The following is a 16,390-nucleotide window of genomic DNA, read 5'->3' on the forward strand; positions in this document are numbered from 1 at the left end:
TTTTGATTCGACTGAGTAATTTTCTGGAGCGCAAACAAAGAATTATTAAATAATGCAGTAGAAAGAAAGTGTCTTTTTTCACGTGTGCGCTTGATCATGAAACTACGTCAAGACCCAACAGGAGGATACTGTGAAACACTCGCTATCGTGCTTCCTCGAGAGAGAAAATGTTTCTCCATGGTTTCGTCTCAGGATACTGAACTGTTTAATCGTTGAATGAGCAATCAGGTTCTCCAGCAAGCACGGCGAGCCAAGAGGAAGATCGCCAAGAACGAACGAAAGAAAAGAAGTGCAAATAAAGAAAAATTCAAGTAGTACTGCGTGTCGGTAGGTCCTCCGAGACTCTACAGTTTAGACCCGGGGTGCAGAAGCGTGTCTTGTCAAACAGGGTGCAAAATCGGCGCGTGTGTACGAGAAACGAAAAGATACTTATGCAATCAATCTGTGTATAATACTTGTACTCGAACGTATAAGCCAGCACCTGTATGTGTGTGTGTGTACGTGTGTGTGGCTATGAGTAAGTAGTAACAGTAAATGTATGTTTATAAAGCTAGAGATACAAGAGAATTATTAAAAAAAAAAAAAAAAGAGAAAAGAACGATACAAAAAGAAGCATGCCTCCCGTGAAGACAAGTCAACAAATCGGAATCATCATACGTTTCCCTCGGTCGCACGACGTCTGCTCTTCGGAAAGTCTTTTTTTGTGTATCTTCTTCGGAAAGGCGAGCTTCCGCTCTTTCTTTCTGGTGTTCGCGAAGCTCGCGTTTCCGGGCCCGTGATTATGGCTCGATAATCGGTTTGACTTGAGATCAACGGTAAGGTCGATTGGAAAGTTCACGGACTCACCGAATGATAGTGCCTAGCGGCGTTTGGAAGAGTGAAGGCGCGTTGAGTACCAAGGGGTGGATAGTTTCTGGGAGCCGGGGAACGTGCCGATGACCTCCCAACTGCCGCCCACGCAAACACAACACAAACACAAAAACACAAATAGAGACACGATGATACAGGTAGCGGCGTGTCGACTAACGATAGACTGCGGTTTACTATATCGATATATATATGAGAGCGCGCACGCTGGAAGATGGTCGCAAGAACAACCTGATTCGTCGTCAAAACTCCGCTTAATCTACTCGCATTTCTTTTGTTCAATTTATATTTGTATAAACGTAAGTAGATATATGAGTCCAACGAATGAACATTCGGACGTATTTTGAAGGACGTTGTCAAGGAAAACACGGCAAACAAACGAACGATTGAAATCAGTCGATCCGCTAGAGGGGGAGGTAAAAGTTCAGGAGAAGCTGTGCCTGTAAATCAAATGATTGTTTTGCAATAGAGAGTGTTCCTATTTCGGATCTCTTTCAACCACACCCTGTATAAGATCGATCCAAGATTCCTGATCTATTCCGCGACTATCTTCCATCGTCGCGAGACATTCGGTAGGTATGATAGAATGATACATTTCTTCCGAGCGATGTGTGTTCGTGTATGATGAAATAGTTGCGAATGGTGAGATATCAGAGTACCATGCGAGAAGAGCGTAGCAAGATATACGTAGTCTAGGGTAATCAACGAACGGGATGGTAACCGCGTTTAGGTCTCGTCTCGGTGAAACGACCTGGTAGAGCTCGGTAGAATCGACTATGCTACTTCGCAGGATGATTTACTCGACGCACAATACAGCGGACACCGCGAGGAAGCTACACACACGCCGGTGTCCCTAATCGAGAGAAGGATAGTAACTTCCTCGCGAGATCCGCCGTATAGAAAGAACATGATAGATGTAAGAATATAGGCAAGCACATCGATGATAGATGTCGACCACATGCAGAAGCGGATAATACATCACCTGGTTATGTTAATGGGCGCCCGTAGTGTGCGGTATTTGGTGCTATATGCCACGTACAACTTAAAATGATCGCTGCTCGAGTCACGCACTTGTCATCGTTCGTCAATCGAGCATGGACGACACCCTTCCCTCATTGTAAAATTATCCGTTTCTCTCTCTCTCTCTCTCTCTCTCTCTCTCTCTCTCTCTCTCTCTCTCTCTCTCTCTCTCTCTCGCTTTTGGAGCGTGGTATACTTGACCCCCTGTCTCTTTCGATCTCATTCTCTCCCCACCCAGCTATCGGAATCTCTAATTCGTCCGATGTTACTTCAAACGGTAGAGTGGTATGTTAGTGTCATGTGCGAACGTGTGGACATGTATGAGATGATTATCACTTAATGTTAATGAGACGATCATGATCGTAATGACAACTAGACGCGTCGAGGACTGTGGTGGCGACTTACCGTTGTAACTGGGCCCGCTGGACCTGTAACTCAGACCGTCGTCGTCTTCCCAGGGCCTGGCGTGATCTATATTTCTCGAGGGAGCTGCAAAACAAGTGACAAAACCATTCAGATCCCCCTTCGAATCAACTTGAGTGTGCTGCAACGCTTCGTGACAAAAACGCAGTTGCTGTGTTGTGTGGGCATTTGCCTGCGTGAATATTTGAATATATTTTTACGCTAGTATTTTTCTGCGCTTGTATTTTTCTACGCGATTACGTGTGTTTTTACTTACACGCTCCGACGGGGCTCTCGTATCGAAGTCTGTGCGTCGGTTCTCTGGCAGCGGATGGCGTTCTCGACGCGTTCCTGGGATCCACGTTGGCAGCTTTGTGTCTCAGGTTCTCTCGATCCTTCTCCCGATCCTGCAGGAACACCTTCGCTATGCCAGTGTCGATTTTGCTCAGCTCGTCCTGCTCCTTTTTCAACTTCTCCTCCACCTCCTTGATATGCGTCTTGTTGTCCACCTCGTCCTCGTCATCCGACGCGGGTACTCCCTGCACAGTGAGCGTAAACGTTACCGAATCTTCTGTCAAACGATTCCTTCGTTAGACCGGAAGAGAGCTTAAGAGCTGTCTTGTTAGTCTCGTTCGGCCTCTCTCAAGATCACGATCAACGTGTTAAAAATTGGTCGACACTAACGAGTAGTTTATGGATCGGTTGGTCTCTCACCTTGTACGTGTCGGACCATCGTCTGCGTCTCTCCGGATCTGTGTAGGGATAAGGAGGAGCAGGGAAATCGTCCCTCTCGATCGGCGGCTTGGCTCCGGGAGGCGGCTTCATGGCGTCCGGATAATGCGCCAGCTCTATTGGCTCGTCATTATCTACTTGACTGGCCGGCGACTTCGGTCTGGGCTCGCTGAGTGCGTCGACCAGAGCTCGCATTCCTGATCGACTGCTACGACCGCCGCTGCTTCTTATCGAACGGGACGCTGACATAATGTAACACACGATCGAGATCAATGGAAAGAGACTCCCCGGAAACCCCCTTGTGACTGGCTAGATCTTGCGATAAAGTTCGGATCCGAAACGGGAATGAATGTCCAATCCCCAATGTCTTATCTATCCCCTGTGTTTCCATTAATCACCTCCTTTTTCTCATATCGAAACTGTTGCTTTACCGACTTGTTGCTTTAGGAGGGCGTGTATATTCGTATGATATCACCGTTGCGCATTTTCTTATAGAACATCGTCGTTGGTAACGGTTACTGCTACCGAAGAGTCGATAAACGGATTAAAAAATTAGCTATCAGAGATCGATTCTTAGAAGAGTATCGAGTAACTGCTGGTAGATAGATAGTGCATCGACAAGTTCCCAGCTAATCGAACAACAGTCAAAGGGAGTATCATTCTTGGTAGACCTTAGCTAAGCACAGGAGAGATTTAATGGTGACCAACGACTCTCTTCGATTCGAGTTTCCTGGTAGACTCGCTCGAGCGAAAGGTCTCTTGGACATTTCGCTCGAAAGGTAAATTTTTGATGGAACGCAGAGGATCGATCCGAAACTCATGGAACCGGAAAAAAAGTCGGACTTACAGCTGGGTCTGTGAAAGTGTGGGCTGGTCGGAGGTTTGTCGTACGGCTGTATCGGGCGTCTCAAGTATCCTTGGCTGGGCGTCTCGGTCAAGTACGAGTACGTGTAAATCCTAGACACATCCTCGGATGCGCCGCGTCCGTACTCTCGCAACATCAGTCCAGGACTGCCGGTTCGCGCGGGGTAATACTGAGGCAATTAACGGATATTATCGCGGTTGAGCTCGTGCCGGGCTCGCGGTGTGTCGCAAGCGTCTTCTCATACCGCTAACTTTAGCTTCGTACTGAGCAAAGGAAGATAACAACAACTCGATGCGTGTCACACTCTTTCGAGAAAGCTCGCCCTTCGCGTGAACCGCGTACCGTGGCAAGTTCCGAACAAAATTCAGACCCCGCAACGAATCCACGTGTATCTTTCGTCGCTTTGGTGAAGCGTTCTGGACAGTATCGGCAACCTCGATACATCGGTAGCTTATTGTGTGTGTGTGTGTGTGTGTGTGTGTGTGTGTGTGTGTGTGTGTGTGTGTGTGTGTGTGTGTGTGTGTGTGTGTGTGTGTGTGTGCGTGTGCGTGGCGTGTGCGTATGTGTTTGGATCAAACGAAAGAATGCTTGCTTGCCTCTCACTTCGAAAAAATTCGTATACGAAGGAAGTGAATTAGAATGCTGCACCAAAGGGAACGAAGTCGAAGCGAGGTCTCCGCGAACCTCAATTGAAGAGAGTGTAGGTGAGACTGCGCGCAAGTAGGACAGGAATCAGCTGATTGGCCGCTTTACCAATTGATCCGTCCGACCACTCAACATCTAATATGCGCCCACCATCCACAGGCTTGTGTTATGCGGAAATTTCGTGATCCTCCGGCGAATGGAATTCGTACGAACGTCCGCGAATTTTCTCGAAAGAGTGTGCCCGTGCTAGGAGATACATGGCATACCTTGCGACTGAGGCTGCTGTAAGGGCTGCATAGTGATCCGTTCAGGCTTGGCGTGCGTGACCGCAATGAAAACTATACACAATGACCGTGCGAAAAAAAAAGTAAACAACGATTAAGAAAGCAATAATTAAAATAAAAAGATAAATTCAGAAAGTAAAATCAAAAATAGAGAAAACGAAATTATGACAAGCTCTCAGTTCAAGTATGTATATATATATATAGTATACGTGTACGTATAATATAAGATAACATAATATAGTATATGTATATATAATACCGAAAACCGTACATCGAAGCGTGCGGAAGAGAGTGTACAACGACACGTTAAGGAAGTATGTAAATGCACAATCGAAAGCCAATAATAATAATAATATTGTTTGATAGAGTTGGTAAAAAATGAAGCTATACACAAAGCTGTTACTGAAAAATATATAAATAGTATAATAGGTAGTTCGAAGGTGGTTCACTCTAATCGAGATAGATCTGCTACTCTAGATAATATTATTGTATGTATGTATGTATAATATGCCTGGTATCGTAACAACTGGTATAGTGTATGTGTACCGAACACAAGAACTCCAACCGAGCAACAAGTGTGTTTCACACGAGACACGTGGTAACAACACAGTCCAGAATGTAAGCACGATGCAAGCTGACTTTTGCGTATTCGTCACGGACCGTTTATTCGACAAAATAGCCCGTCGTCGTATCGACTAGGTAATTCGCAGGTTACGAGTAAAGTCGTTCGACGGCAACCGTACGATGCAACTAAACGGAGAGAAAACAACAGAAATAATGCATTCGTCGAAACGAGAGAGCGGCGTGCACATGTTCACCTCGAACGATACCGTCAAGACAGAATACTAACCATGGTACGGCGAGGACTATGGGCCGCGCTGGCCAACGCCAGTTTCGCCTTTCGATAACCGATAGGCAAACCTTAGAAAGCTTTGTGCGCCGATTACAAATCTGCAACCTGTTTCCTTCGTTCTCAACTCTTTCAAAATTGTCAGTTTTACGGGAAAGTCGAGTCTTTCGAGCTAAAAATTCGACTTTACCTTCGAAATGAACTTTCTCAGAAAGATTGGTGAAGAGAAACGATCTTCGTCGGATTTCTGTTCAGCGCATCGAAATTTATGAAAATGGCCTACTAGTTGTCAAAAAAAGAAAAGAGAAAAGAGAAAAGAGAAAAAAGAAAAAAGAAAGATAAAACGCAAGAAAAAGGTTAGAACTTGGACAGCGATGACAGTGGAGATTCGAACGACAGAGAGAACGCGGCGATCCAAAACCGATACGATTGACTGCGAGAGTGACGCCATCGTAAGTCACCGTGACGATGAGAGTACAACACGAACACGGGAACAACGATCGGTCGCACGGTCTACGGTGCAATTATGTTACAAGATAATGTGGATACACCAGATTCCGAACGAGATTCGAGTTCGGGATAGGCGTAGAGCTTCGAGGAATCGAGAAACGTCGGTCGAGTCCTATCCGACTGGTTCCGAAACGGTCCCTGATCATCGGTTGCGAAATGACAACGGTCGGCAACTTCCCGAGAGCGATCCAACTTCTCCCGAGCTTACCTGCATCTCTGACGCGCTGCTGGATATTCGCTCCGATTCCCGGTGCTGGGGAGTGTGCGCCTCGCCGTGACCATTCACTATACCGTTTGGCCCGCTGGGGCCAGGGCCACAGCGCGGGTGCCATATCGCCGCTCCTTGCAAATACATCTCCTCTCCGTCACCAAAAGGATCGCCGCATTTGGTGCAACGAGCGCAAGTCGGATGGAAATGATGGTTGTCGCCTGCCTGCAGCACCTTGCCGCTGATGTAGCGGTTGCAGTACGCACACTTCACTCCGAACTGCTTCTGATAGTCCTTCTCGCAGTAGGGCACACCGTCTCTGTCGAATACGTCGAAGAGGATATCAAGCTAGGTATCGAGACTCTTATCCGAAGGGTATTCACAGGTTCGCTATCAACGCACAGCAGTCTGGAAACCCGTGTTTTTCCTGGCCAAAATTGATTTGATTTGATTTGATTTGATTTGATTTCCCCGAAACTAATTATTCATCTGCTTTCCTCCTCTATTCTCCCTTGCCGGTGTTAATCTTGGTAGAACCTCTGCTTCGAACTCCCCGGTGCAAATCGATAGAACATTAAATGCCGGTGCCATAGAAAGCGAATTCGATCGTCGAACGAGACTTGTGCAGGCTGAACGAAGCTGTTCCGGCGGCCTAATGAAAATTTCAAGGGACTAGAGCCTGGTCGTAGGGCTCCAAGATTGGACGAGCTCTGAAACGGGGAGAGGGGGAAGACGGGAAAAAAGATTTTCCTGGACTCACTTTCCCATGTACTCGCCGTGGAGCACGGTGTCGCAGCTGTGACACTTGAAGCACCAGACGTGCCACTGTCGATCGAGCGCGACCAAAGCCTGACCTTCCCGTAATTGGTTTCCGCAACCGGCGCATGCACCGGGGTCGGAGGGCCCGTCTCCGGCTCCTCCTCTGGTCGCCGCGTTATTGCCGACCGGCGTCGAGGCCTCTCGAACCGGGATACCGACGCATCGATGGCAGAGAGCTTGACCTATAGACGATGCTCGGTTAGTTGGGATTGGACAGATCCGGTCTGCTGGACGATCTGCTCGTTATTCGTCGTTGACGTACAAGCCCGACGCGACGCGACGCGACGCGACGCGACGCGACGCCACCATTGTCTTTTATCCCGGAGAGCTACCATCCTATATCTTTGCCGACTGATTCATCGTGTGTACGCGCGCGGCCAGACCCGAGCTTTCGCCTTCCGATTGTTTACCCGCTAGTGATTTAATCATCTACGGGTATAAATAGATGGTAGACTCGACCGTGGTCCCGTGCGTCCCGACTGCAGAAAGATGCATCCACGGTCCATGCAAGCGCATCGCGCTTCACCTTTTGGCTGGTGCCCCCGCCCGATTCAGATTCACGCGTTAGAAGAGCGATTCGAAACGAAAAACACGGGGAATCCCGGGGGGAAACGCGGGGATCCTCTCGAGAAAATTTCACTGCTCGGGAAACGACTACGTACATGTGTATACGTTTCTGGAGCTCGATCTCTAAAAATACGCGGTCCTCTCTCGCGGGACGATCGATAAAGCGGCCGAGGTTGCACACAGATGCCCGCGGACAATGTAACGATCGGATCGCCAAGGGGGTCTGTAACTCGCGGGAGATGGGGTCATACTCCAAGAGAGTATCTATCTTGTGTGCAGACGTATCACCGAGCGTCAACCGTGTAACCGGTACAAGGCCACGCGTGCACGGCCTCGTTAATCCGCTACGATACACCTAAGTGGTAATTTGCTTTAACAGGGTCGCCGGTACGCCAATTTCGCGGGTCGCATCGAAACGCGATTGACTGAAACGTTCGCGCGTGCTTGCAACACTTTCGACGAGCGGCGAGAGAGACCAACGAGCCGGGCAAACGATCCCCGTGTATCCATTCTTACTATAATCAATTGCTAGATACATACATACGTATTTCTCAAACGATTATGCGAGGGTCAACTTTATAATTTTTTTTCCTCGGTCACTACTCGAGATATCTATGTGAAATAAAATGGAAAAAATAGCTGTACGTCTCTCGCTGACACGCGCTAAAACGATCACGGTACTCGTGGATTTCTCCGGTGGGACCAGACCATGTAATCGTTATTTGTAGAAAAGTTTGAAGATGGTCGGCCTGGTAGAATAGCCTACCTTGGACGAGGGACACTTTAGTGCCCTGACCCAGCAGAGGCTGCCTACATCTTTGACAGTGGAAACAGTTAGGGTGGAACGCGTGTTTCTCGCCAGCGGTGACCACGTCGCCCTCCACGTACTCGCCGCAGCCGGCGCACTTGGTGCCCCAGCGTTCCCTGTAGTCCTGGAAAATTCCAAGAAAGTCGTCAGAGAATACCAATCTATCCAACGAACCTAATTCGTCATCCATACACCGCAAATATTCCCGCAAACTAAAATTAAATAAATTGTAGAATCTGTTTAGCACCATTAGGATTCTTCGTCTACAGATTTTACATACATGTATCACTCGTCGCGGCAGAAACGAAACCATCAGAAAAATGTGGACTTCAAGAAAATTCAGATAATTGAACTTGAAACGCAAAGCATAAAACGCCCTGTCTAGAGCCCTGTTCTTCTGGTTCAACAGACTCCACTTCCGGTCACAGGATGTAGAACGGGTAGAAACGAAGGGTGGTACGCTACGAAACGCGACTACATTCGCGACGAGTGCATTACGCGCTCCAGATAATAGCGTGCCCCAGGTTCTTCATCTTGTTCTCTCTCTCTCTCTCTCTCTCTCTCTCTCTCTCTCTCTCTCTCTCTCTCTCTCTATCGGCCACACGGTGGTTTTTTATTTATACGTATTTCATGTAGTACCTTGGTGCAGTAGTAAGAGCCCTCCCGAGCGAAAAAGCCGCCCTGCGCCAAGCTCGCGTTGCACTGAGCACACTTGAAACACCCTATGTGGAAATACTTGTCCTGCACTCGTAGCACCTCCCCGCTGCACTTCTTCTTGCAAGACTGACAGAACGTTTTACCTGAAACACGAAATCATTGTCGTAAATATTCAAATTCCTCGAGTGGATGGATTTGCATACACGTAACGATTTGGAAGGAGCATAAGAAGGAACGGAAGTTGCTGTGTGCTGGGAGAAAAATGGCTGTTCGGAGACCCAGAACGACCAACAGGTATCATCTTAGGCTACGTTACCTACGAACCCACTTTTCCTGTTCTGTTACGTTCATTTTAGCGTACCTGTTTGCCGACTGCCTCGTTCGACGAGGGACGAGAATGCCAGGGAGACCGGGATCCGTGCAGTCGATTTTCGGGAGGAATCGGGAAGGGCGATTAGAAACGGGGCGTCGCGTTTGTTTGAACAGAGGCCGGATTTCTGCGAGTCTTGAGATAATCTCAGTTTACCGTGGTCTAACGAGTCGGCTGGACACTGCGCGGACACCAAAACTCGGCTCTCGGCGGTTTGGACGCTCTAGGCCTCTAGGGGAATGAAAAATGTCTTTAGGCTCGCTCGCGAAGCAACCGAAGTCGCACGCGTCGATTCGTCTCGACAGAGCGTACGAAATAGTCCGGTCCTCGCGAAATCGTCTTTGCAAATTTCCGTGGTAGGGAGACCCCACCTTGAATTTGACGAATGTCGCGAATTCGATGGGAGGAAGTGGGGCGGGGCGGGGCGGCGCGGCGCGGCGTCGTATCGCTCGCTGACGCGCGAATACGTGTCTTGTAGGACTGAAAAGATCGCCTGTAGGAGAGAACTGTAAATACGCATCCTGTTCAATTGTAACCTTAGTGTGTCGTCAACAAGTACAATCGTACATTCCCAATATCTAGGATTCTACATTGCACTCCTGCGGAACGTGTGATCAATCTCGTCGAGCGATCGATAGATCCTGTTCCGCTTATCAATCAAACCCGGTTCTCGATTCTTTTCCCAGCGAACTCGATCAAAGATTGCCGCGTTCCCGTTGTCTCGCTAATTTGTAGAACGCGTTCTTTTCACGAGGAGAAAGGAAGAGATCTCCCGGCGATCTTTTATCTCCGACCATCGAGTCTTTCACTCGACGAAGGTAAAAGTTTCAGTGCAGAAACGGGTGCTCTCGCCGCGAGCGCGCGATCGCTTAGAAAGGACTTCCTTGCTCCCTTTGCCGAACGTTGCCAGGATTGTTTCGCAAAACATCGTCCCACAGCTAATTAATAGCTAATAGAGCGAGGCAACCGCCGCGCCGGTTTACAGGAAACGATATCGCCGCGCCACAAACCAATCCCGAGTTTCCTCGATCGTGGAAAAAGCGGTCTACGCGGTTTCCTGATCGGCGAACCGCGACGACCAATATTTTGATTATCCGAGGCAAACCGATAACGACTGCAGGAACACGATAAAAATTCGAACGAGCCTTCAGGCATTCCGCTCGAATATTTAGGGAGAGCCTAGCCGCGATCTCTCTATTGCAATTCGTGCAATCCTTCCTACCTTCCGTCGCGCCGCGCTAGCGAGCTGCACTGGTCGTCTTAGTAGAAGGGGTTAATGAATTTAGTTAAGGCCGGACATTCGTGTCGCGAGTCGTCTGAATCACGGTTTGTCCGACGCGATCGGCAGTCGGTTCACGCGCCGAGTCGCTGGAATATGGCTTGTTACACGCGTAATCCGGTCGTCTTAGAACTTCCAAAGCGTGACTCAAAGGTCTGAGTTAGCTTGGCGTGTACCTGTCGGTGGCACGCCGCTAACAAAAATGTCAGGGAGACGGAGAAAAAGGTGGCGCGGACGAGCACTTGTCGGAGTGCACTTCGCTCGCGGGCCGGGCCGGGCCAGACAGCCAGCCCGCGTATCGAATCCGGGTGAAGGTCTTCTCTCTTTCAGCCAAGCTGAAACTGCTGGAACTGCTGGAAGCGGTCGAACCAGCCTCCCACAGCCGGTCGAACCTTTTCAACACGCCTTTTCAAGACGTCGTCGTCGCATCGTTGAAAAAAAATCCACTGCTAACATATTGCTTCACCTGTCGCGTCGCCGCGCCTCGAAATAATCGCAGTACATATCTCGAAACACGCGATTTCGTCCGACAGACAAATCACCACGGGTTCCATCAAAATGTGCGTGGGAGATAAGCAGATTTTAGAGGAATGTAGAGGAAAGTTTAAGAATCGCGAGAGAACCGGGCCCTAGCGATTTCAGACGGGCCTGCGAAACGAGGGCTGTTCGTAAATCGGAAAGGAACGATACGACAAGCTTTACGACACGTGCAACAGCTGCGGCCGAGAGTTGATACACGTTCGGTTACGCAAACGCAATTATGATCGACACCGTGGCGATCGTTGACTCGATCTGTTCGTCGGACTGCAGCTTGAGAAGCTGGGCTGAATTACAGATCGGTTGCGAATGTCGAATTTCGTCCACCGACGACTAGCATACCCGTCAAAATAATATTATAGAAATGAACTGTACAAAATCTTCCTCCATTTAAATCCCACATTTAAATTAAATGTTCACATTTAAGATGACAGCGAACGCGTCGCTCTGCTTCTCGGAGCAGCACCAACAGAAGCGAATGCAACGAAAGAGTACACGAGTTATAAAATATCGGTTTGCGATGCAAATTGCGCAAACTTGGACAAGAAGAAGCAATATTGTTTTACGAGGCTGGCAACCGGTTTTGCCTTCAGAAAAAGCGTAATTCCGCGCGTCAACGCGAGCGGTGTTACCACACGTGACATTTGCATCCCCGTTGTCATAAAATGAATGTTCGGTTGTAAAAGATCCTCTTTTTTTACAAGATCGAAGATTGCGCGTCCGAATAAATTTCGATCGACAAATACCGAAGCGATAACACGTCCTTCGATGTTGTATAAAGGTTAGGGTTTCGGACAGAGAGACTCGTGGCAACGTAACTCTATTGATTCTGTTTCTCCTTTTCGCGAGCCGCCGTTTTTAGCACACGGATTCTCGGTAACACGCGGTGACAAATGAGAGTATAGCTGGGAGAGGCGTTTATCTTTCGTCCATCCGTTCCGCAGGGTGTACAAAGTGTTAAGGGAAACGACGAATGACCGTCAACGCTGTTGCTCGACCAGTCGAGAGGCTGACTCACGCTTCCAACTTTTTTCACACTCATTCTCAGCTTCCTCGACGGTGAAATGGGCATTCCGCGCACGCCACCGACAAGAATGCGATTTTTCCTGGCTTGCCGGACAATTGATCCACGATCGAACCGAGGTTCTTTCGCTCGGGAACATTCCGATCGCTGTATAGTTCGTTTAGAAACGCGATCGGGCAAAACTCGCGTGATTTTAAAATCCCATGTTGGATTTTAACGGTGGGGAATTGTAGGAATTTCAACTCTGTGTACGCGCCAGAGGCCAGGAAAATAGTGCGTACGTGTACACCAAAGATGCAAGTGGGTTAAAAACCGAATCGAAGTGAAAGCATCCTCGCTGAATGATTCCGTCGGCCAGCAGAAGATAAGCGCCGCCTGTTTCATCAAGTTATCTGTTGTTTTGAACGCAAAGAGTCCCCCCCCCCTCTCTCTCTCTCCCTAACCGCACGTATAGTCTATAAATTGCTCTAGCGTGTCTGCCGGTCACAATGGCGTTAGCAAGAAAGGGGATGTCCGGCTCTGGCACTGGGAGAGGCGATTCATTATTGGAACGAGCCAGGAGAAAGAGCTGCGTTATCTTTCGAGACGAGCCGATCGATTCCCCGTTACGCAAACAACGTTATTCCGGTCGTATCTTCGGAAGAGTTCGCGGCCGAAGAAAACACGATTAACGTGCCCGCAATCCGCTTTCTAACGGACGATGAGTAATTAGAGCTCTTCTTTTGGCACGGCACGGCACGGCGCGGCGCGGCGCGGCGCGGCGCGGCGCGGCGCAGCGGGGGAAAACGTTGCCACTGACATTCGAGGCGATGCCATCATCGGGACGAAAATATTGCCGGTGACTCAAAAAAAAAATTCCCGAGGGAAAGTCATCGGATTATACTCTTTCTCTCCCTCTCCTCTTCCGAGAAGGCTATCTAAACTCCAAGATAAAAAGAAACGCGGTGCATCAGGCTTTATCTCCTCGGAAAACGTTTGTTGAGGAATGGGTAAGCCCTTTGTAGAATTTGCATCCTTTGTTCTGGGATTTAGTGTTTGAAGCGTCTGGCATTGAGTTTGAAGTAACTCTGAAATAGACTGCCTGTGTTATCAATGGTTTACCTATTGGAAGACTATTAACGAGTTCTTCAATGAAATTGTTAAACATCTCGAATAAAAGAAGCTTAACCATCTTCTGGAAAAGATTAGAAAGATTAGGAAGTTGCCCGGAAAAGGCGCGCGTTACTTTCGCACAAAGCTTTCTCGACCCGCTTCGTTAATCCGTTTAAAAGGCACGGAAACACACGCGCGCGCGCGCGCGCGCACACACTCGAAGAGGAACGTGGAGGAAAGACTATGGCGGTCAGTGATTTCTCTAAACCGTCAGATAATGTCCGATAAGTATCAGCAACACCCTCGAGAGACAGACGAGCACTCTCGACGAACTTGCTCTACCTCAAGAGTAATGGATCGTCGTCGATTATGCGAAGAAATTGCGGTTCAATGGAGGGCAAATGGAATTTCGTGGGGAATCGCGCCGCGCCGCGGGAACTTTAAAAATACATGGTGACATCACTCGGGCGAGAGCGGCTCGTGTGTTTTGACGTCATCTGTGCTGTCACGCGAGCTGAAACCGACTCCGTGGACTGTTTTCAACGGTCTCGATGAATTGAATTAACGATGAAAATCGGTAAATACTTGTTCGATCGTCTTGTCAGAAATTACGGACATGTATACGGTTAGGGTTAAACAAAATTAAGTGGACGCCATTTAAAAACTAATAACTTTTTCAAAAATCGTTTCACACAATTGGCGAATGGAATGACAAAGTGTCGAATTGTTTGGGCTTGTAGATCGTTGTCGCGATTTCTTGGCATTTTCGCGTGAAACCCGGTGACAAGATTGAACGGGGAACAACGGTATTGCCGGACGGGTTCTGTTTGAATACAGGAATACGGGAAGAGACACACCCTCGTCTGCGCGTCACACCCTCGATTTATAGCAGCTTTCGATCGACTGTGACTCGCTGAAGTCTGCCTCGAAATCAGTTCGATACTCTTCCATCGTGTCTTATCGATCAACCAGAAACGTTTTACCTTGTCAATCGTAACTAATTCGAGAAATTCCTCATAACGTTTACACAATGACGAATAGCCTGTGATCAGGTTCAGAAATACACGTTCGTTAACGTGTAAAGGCTGTAGAAATTACTTTTAGCATTCGGTAGGTTCGGTATCGAAGTCGCAATTAGCATCGTACCATGATTTCCTCGCACACTACCGTGTCCCCGTCGACTCTGACACCCAACTATGATGAATGGCGATTGTAGTACGCGTATTGCGTTCGTATTGCTATCGGTGGTTGCAGATTTCGCGTACGATGTTTGTTATTCTTCTGGCGTATGTATTATGGCGAACGCGTTCTCGTGAATGGATTGCTGTTGTATACATTACGCTCGTATACAATCGAGCCGAGAACACGGTGGAATACGTTGCAAGAAGGAGTCTTTCCAGCGCTCGTAACTAGTCCACCGATTTTCTGCGCGAGTAGCATGCAGGAACAGTCTTTCCATGCAGTTGTTTCGTGCACATATTTTCTCAATTACCACCGCGCTGCTCTCTCACAAGGCAGCGCGTTGTCCCTCGACGACGCAAAGTCGAATTTTTATTCTTCTACACTTGCACTACTTATCTCTCTTCGCGGGACACTCTGCCAGTTAAGTTTCTAAACGTCTTTATCGCGAGCTGTTGTCATCGGCTGCCTTACTTTCCTATCGCTGACGAAATTGTTAACAAAAGATCTATAGAGCGCCGAACGAAAATTTTTGTCGACGATCTACATTATAGTAGCAATACAGAGGGGACTGTTTAATCGATAACGAGAAGGCGGAAAAGGTTATGGTTCGTTTTCTCTCTTTTGTAATCGCATCGATTGCCGATCAAGGGCCGCGATAGGGAAAGATGGGGAGCCGTGCGGGGTTGATAGACACCATGAAATTCCTGGCCCAGAATTCACCACGGTAATCGCGCGCAAACCGGTACGAACCGACGTAGGAGGCCCTCAGAATTTTTAATGAGCGATGATAAGGCGAGTACGTCGACAGCCGGACAATCCGGTAACCAGCAACACCTACGAGGTCGCTTACGCGCCGCCTGAAATTTTTCTTCGTTCCCGACGATCTCTCCGCGCTCGTACCCGGCTTCGGCTCCGGCTCCGGCTCCGGCTCCGGCTCCGGCTCGCTTCGCGATTCAACCGTTCGAACATCGAACGATTTATCCGGCAGGAAATTGTGTACCTATGCACAGAGTTGATGCTTCGAGTGTTAACGGAGAGAAAAGAAATTGTTGGGTCGGTTGTGTAGCGTTCACCCACACACCGTTTGTCCTACATCCTACGTTCACCGCGGCTCGCGGCGTGTTAACATGATTCGTAAGCCCGTCTAAATGGGATATCGCGAAACGGTGTTACCAGGTTACCTAAAATTCCCTTTTAGCTGAAATTCCGCGTTATTAATTCCCCGGTTCAGACCCGACATTTCCATCGTTTATTAACAGTTTGCTTCGTTGCACTCGTTTCGGGCAGTCTAATCTAATCTAATCTTCGGACAAAGCTTGCTCCACTTCAATCTGTATGTACTTTCCCGGGAATCGAACACTGTCTTTGGGAAAGTATGAATGGTACCTAGACTGCAGATTTTATGCGGTTCACATAGAAGCGAGTAGGTAAACTTTGAAAAATAGCAACACGATTCAAGAATTTCCGAATAAAGGAAGAGAAACATTGTTGTTTTGCGAAAAGATCCTGATGCTAGTTTAGTCGATTAGACTGTGGATCTTTTAACGCGATTACTAAAATCCCTATGTGAATATGCAACGTTGGGGCGTTGAACGTTTAAAGCGTTCTAATGGGAAAAATGGCGTTAACGGGAATGCGATTCCCAGGGCTGCGGTTCTGAGCGGAAGCTTAA

General features: G+C 48.3%; 1 protein-coding gene across 15 annotated transcripts in view; it reads right to left on the minus strand.

Annotated features, from left to right (window-relative positions):
- Unc-115a (actin binding LIM protein Uncoordinated 115a) overlaps positions 1 to 16,390 on the minus strand; it is a 34,734-nt gene that overhangs the window by 8,917 nt on the left and 9,427 nt on the right. For 7 of the 15 annotated variants that reach the window (XR_013083613.1, XM_076802140.1, XM_076802139.1 and 4 more), the window contains exons 2-10: positions 9,217 to 9,377; positions 8,536 to 8,701; positions 7,144 to 7,384; positions 6,384 to 6,702; positions 4,798 to 4,869; positions 3,869 to 4,055; positions 3,004 to 3,263; positions 2,567 to 2,828; positions 2,293 to 2,376 (exon numbers count right to left, since the gene is read on the minus strand). Coding sequence is in view for 13 of the 15 variants with exons in the window: in XM_076802140.1 (XP_076658255.1) it covers positions 2,293 to 2,376; positions 2,567 to 2,828; positions 3,004 to 3,263; positions 3,869 to 4,055; positions 4,798 to 4,869; positions 6,384 to 6,702; positions 7,144 to 7,384; positions 8,536 to 8,701; positions 9,217 to 9,377 (1,752 nt within the window). In the remaining 2 variants the exon portion in view is untranslated. Of the gene's footprint in view, positions 1 to 846; positions 948 to 2,292; positions 2,377 to 2,566; positions 2,829 to 3,003; positions 3,264 to 3,868; positions 4,056 to 4,797; positions 4,870 to 6,383; positions 6,703 to 7,143; positions 7,385 to 8,535; positions 8,702 to 9,216; positions 9,378 to 16,390 lie in introns of all 15 variants that reach the window. The other 8 variants (XR_013083612.1, XM_076802138.1, XM_076802135.1 and 5 more) reach the window with 3 other exon arrangements.

This window comes from Halictus rubicundus, chromosome 16, assembly GCF_050948215.1.
Source record: "Halictus rubicundus isolate RS-2024b chromosome 16, iyHalRubi1_principal, whole genome shotgun sequence".
In the NCBI taxonomy this organism is placed as follows: Eukaryota; Metazoa; Arthropoda; class Insecta; order Hymenoptera; family Halictidae; genus Halictus; species Halictus rubicundus.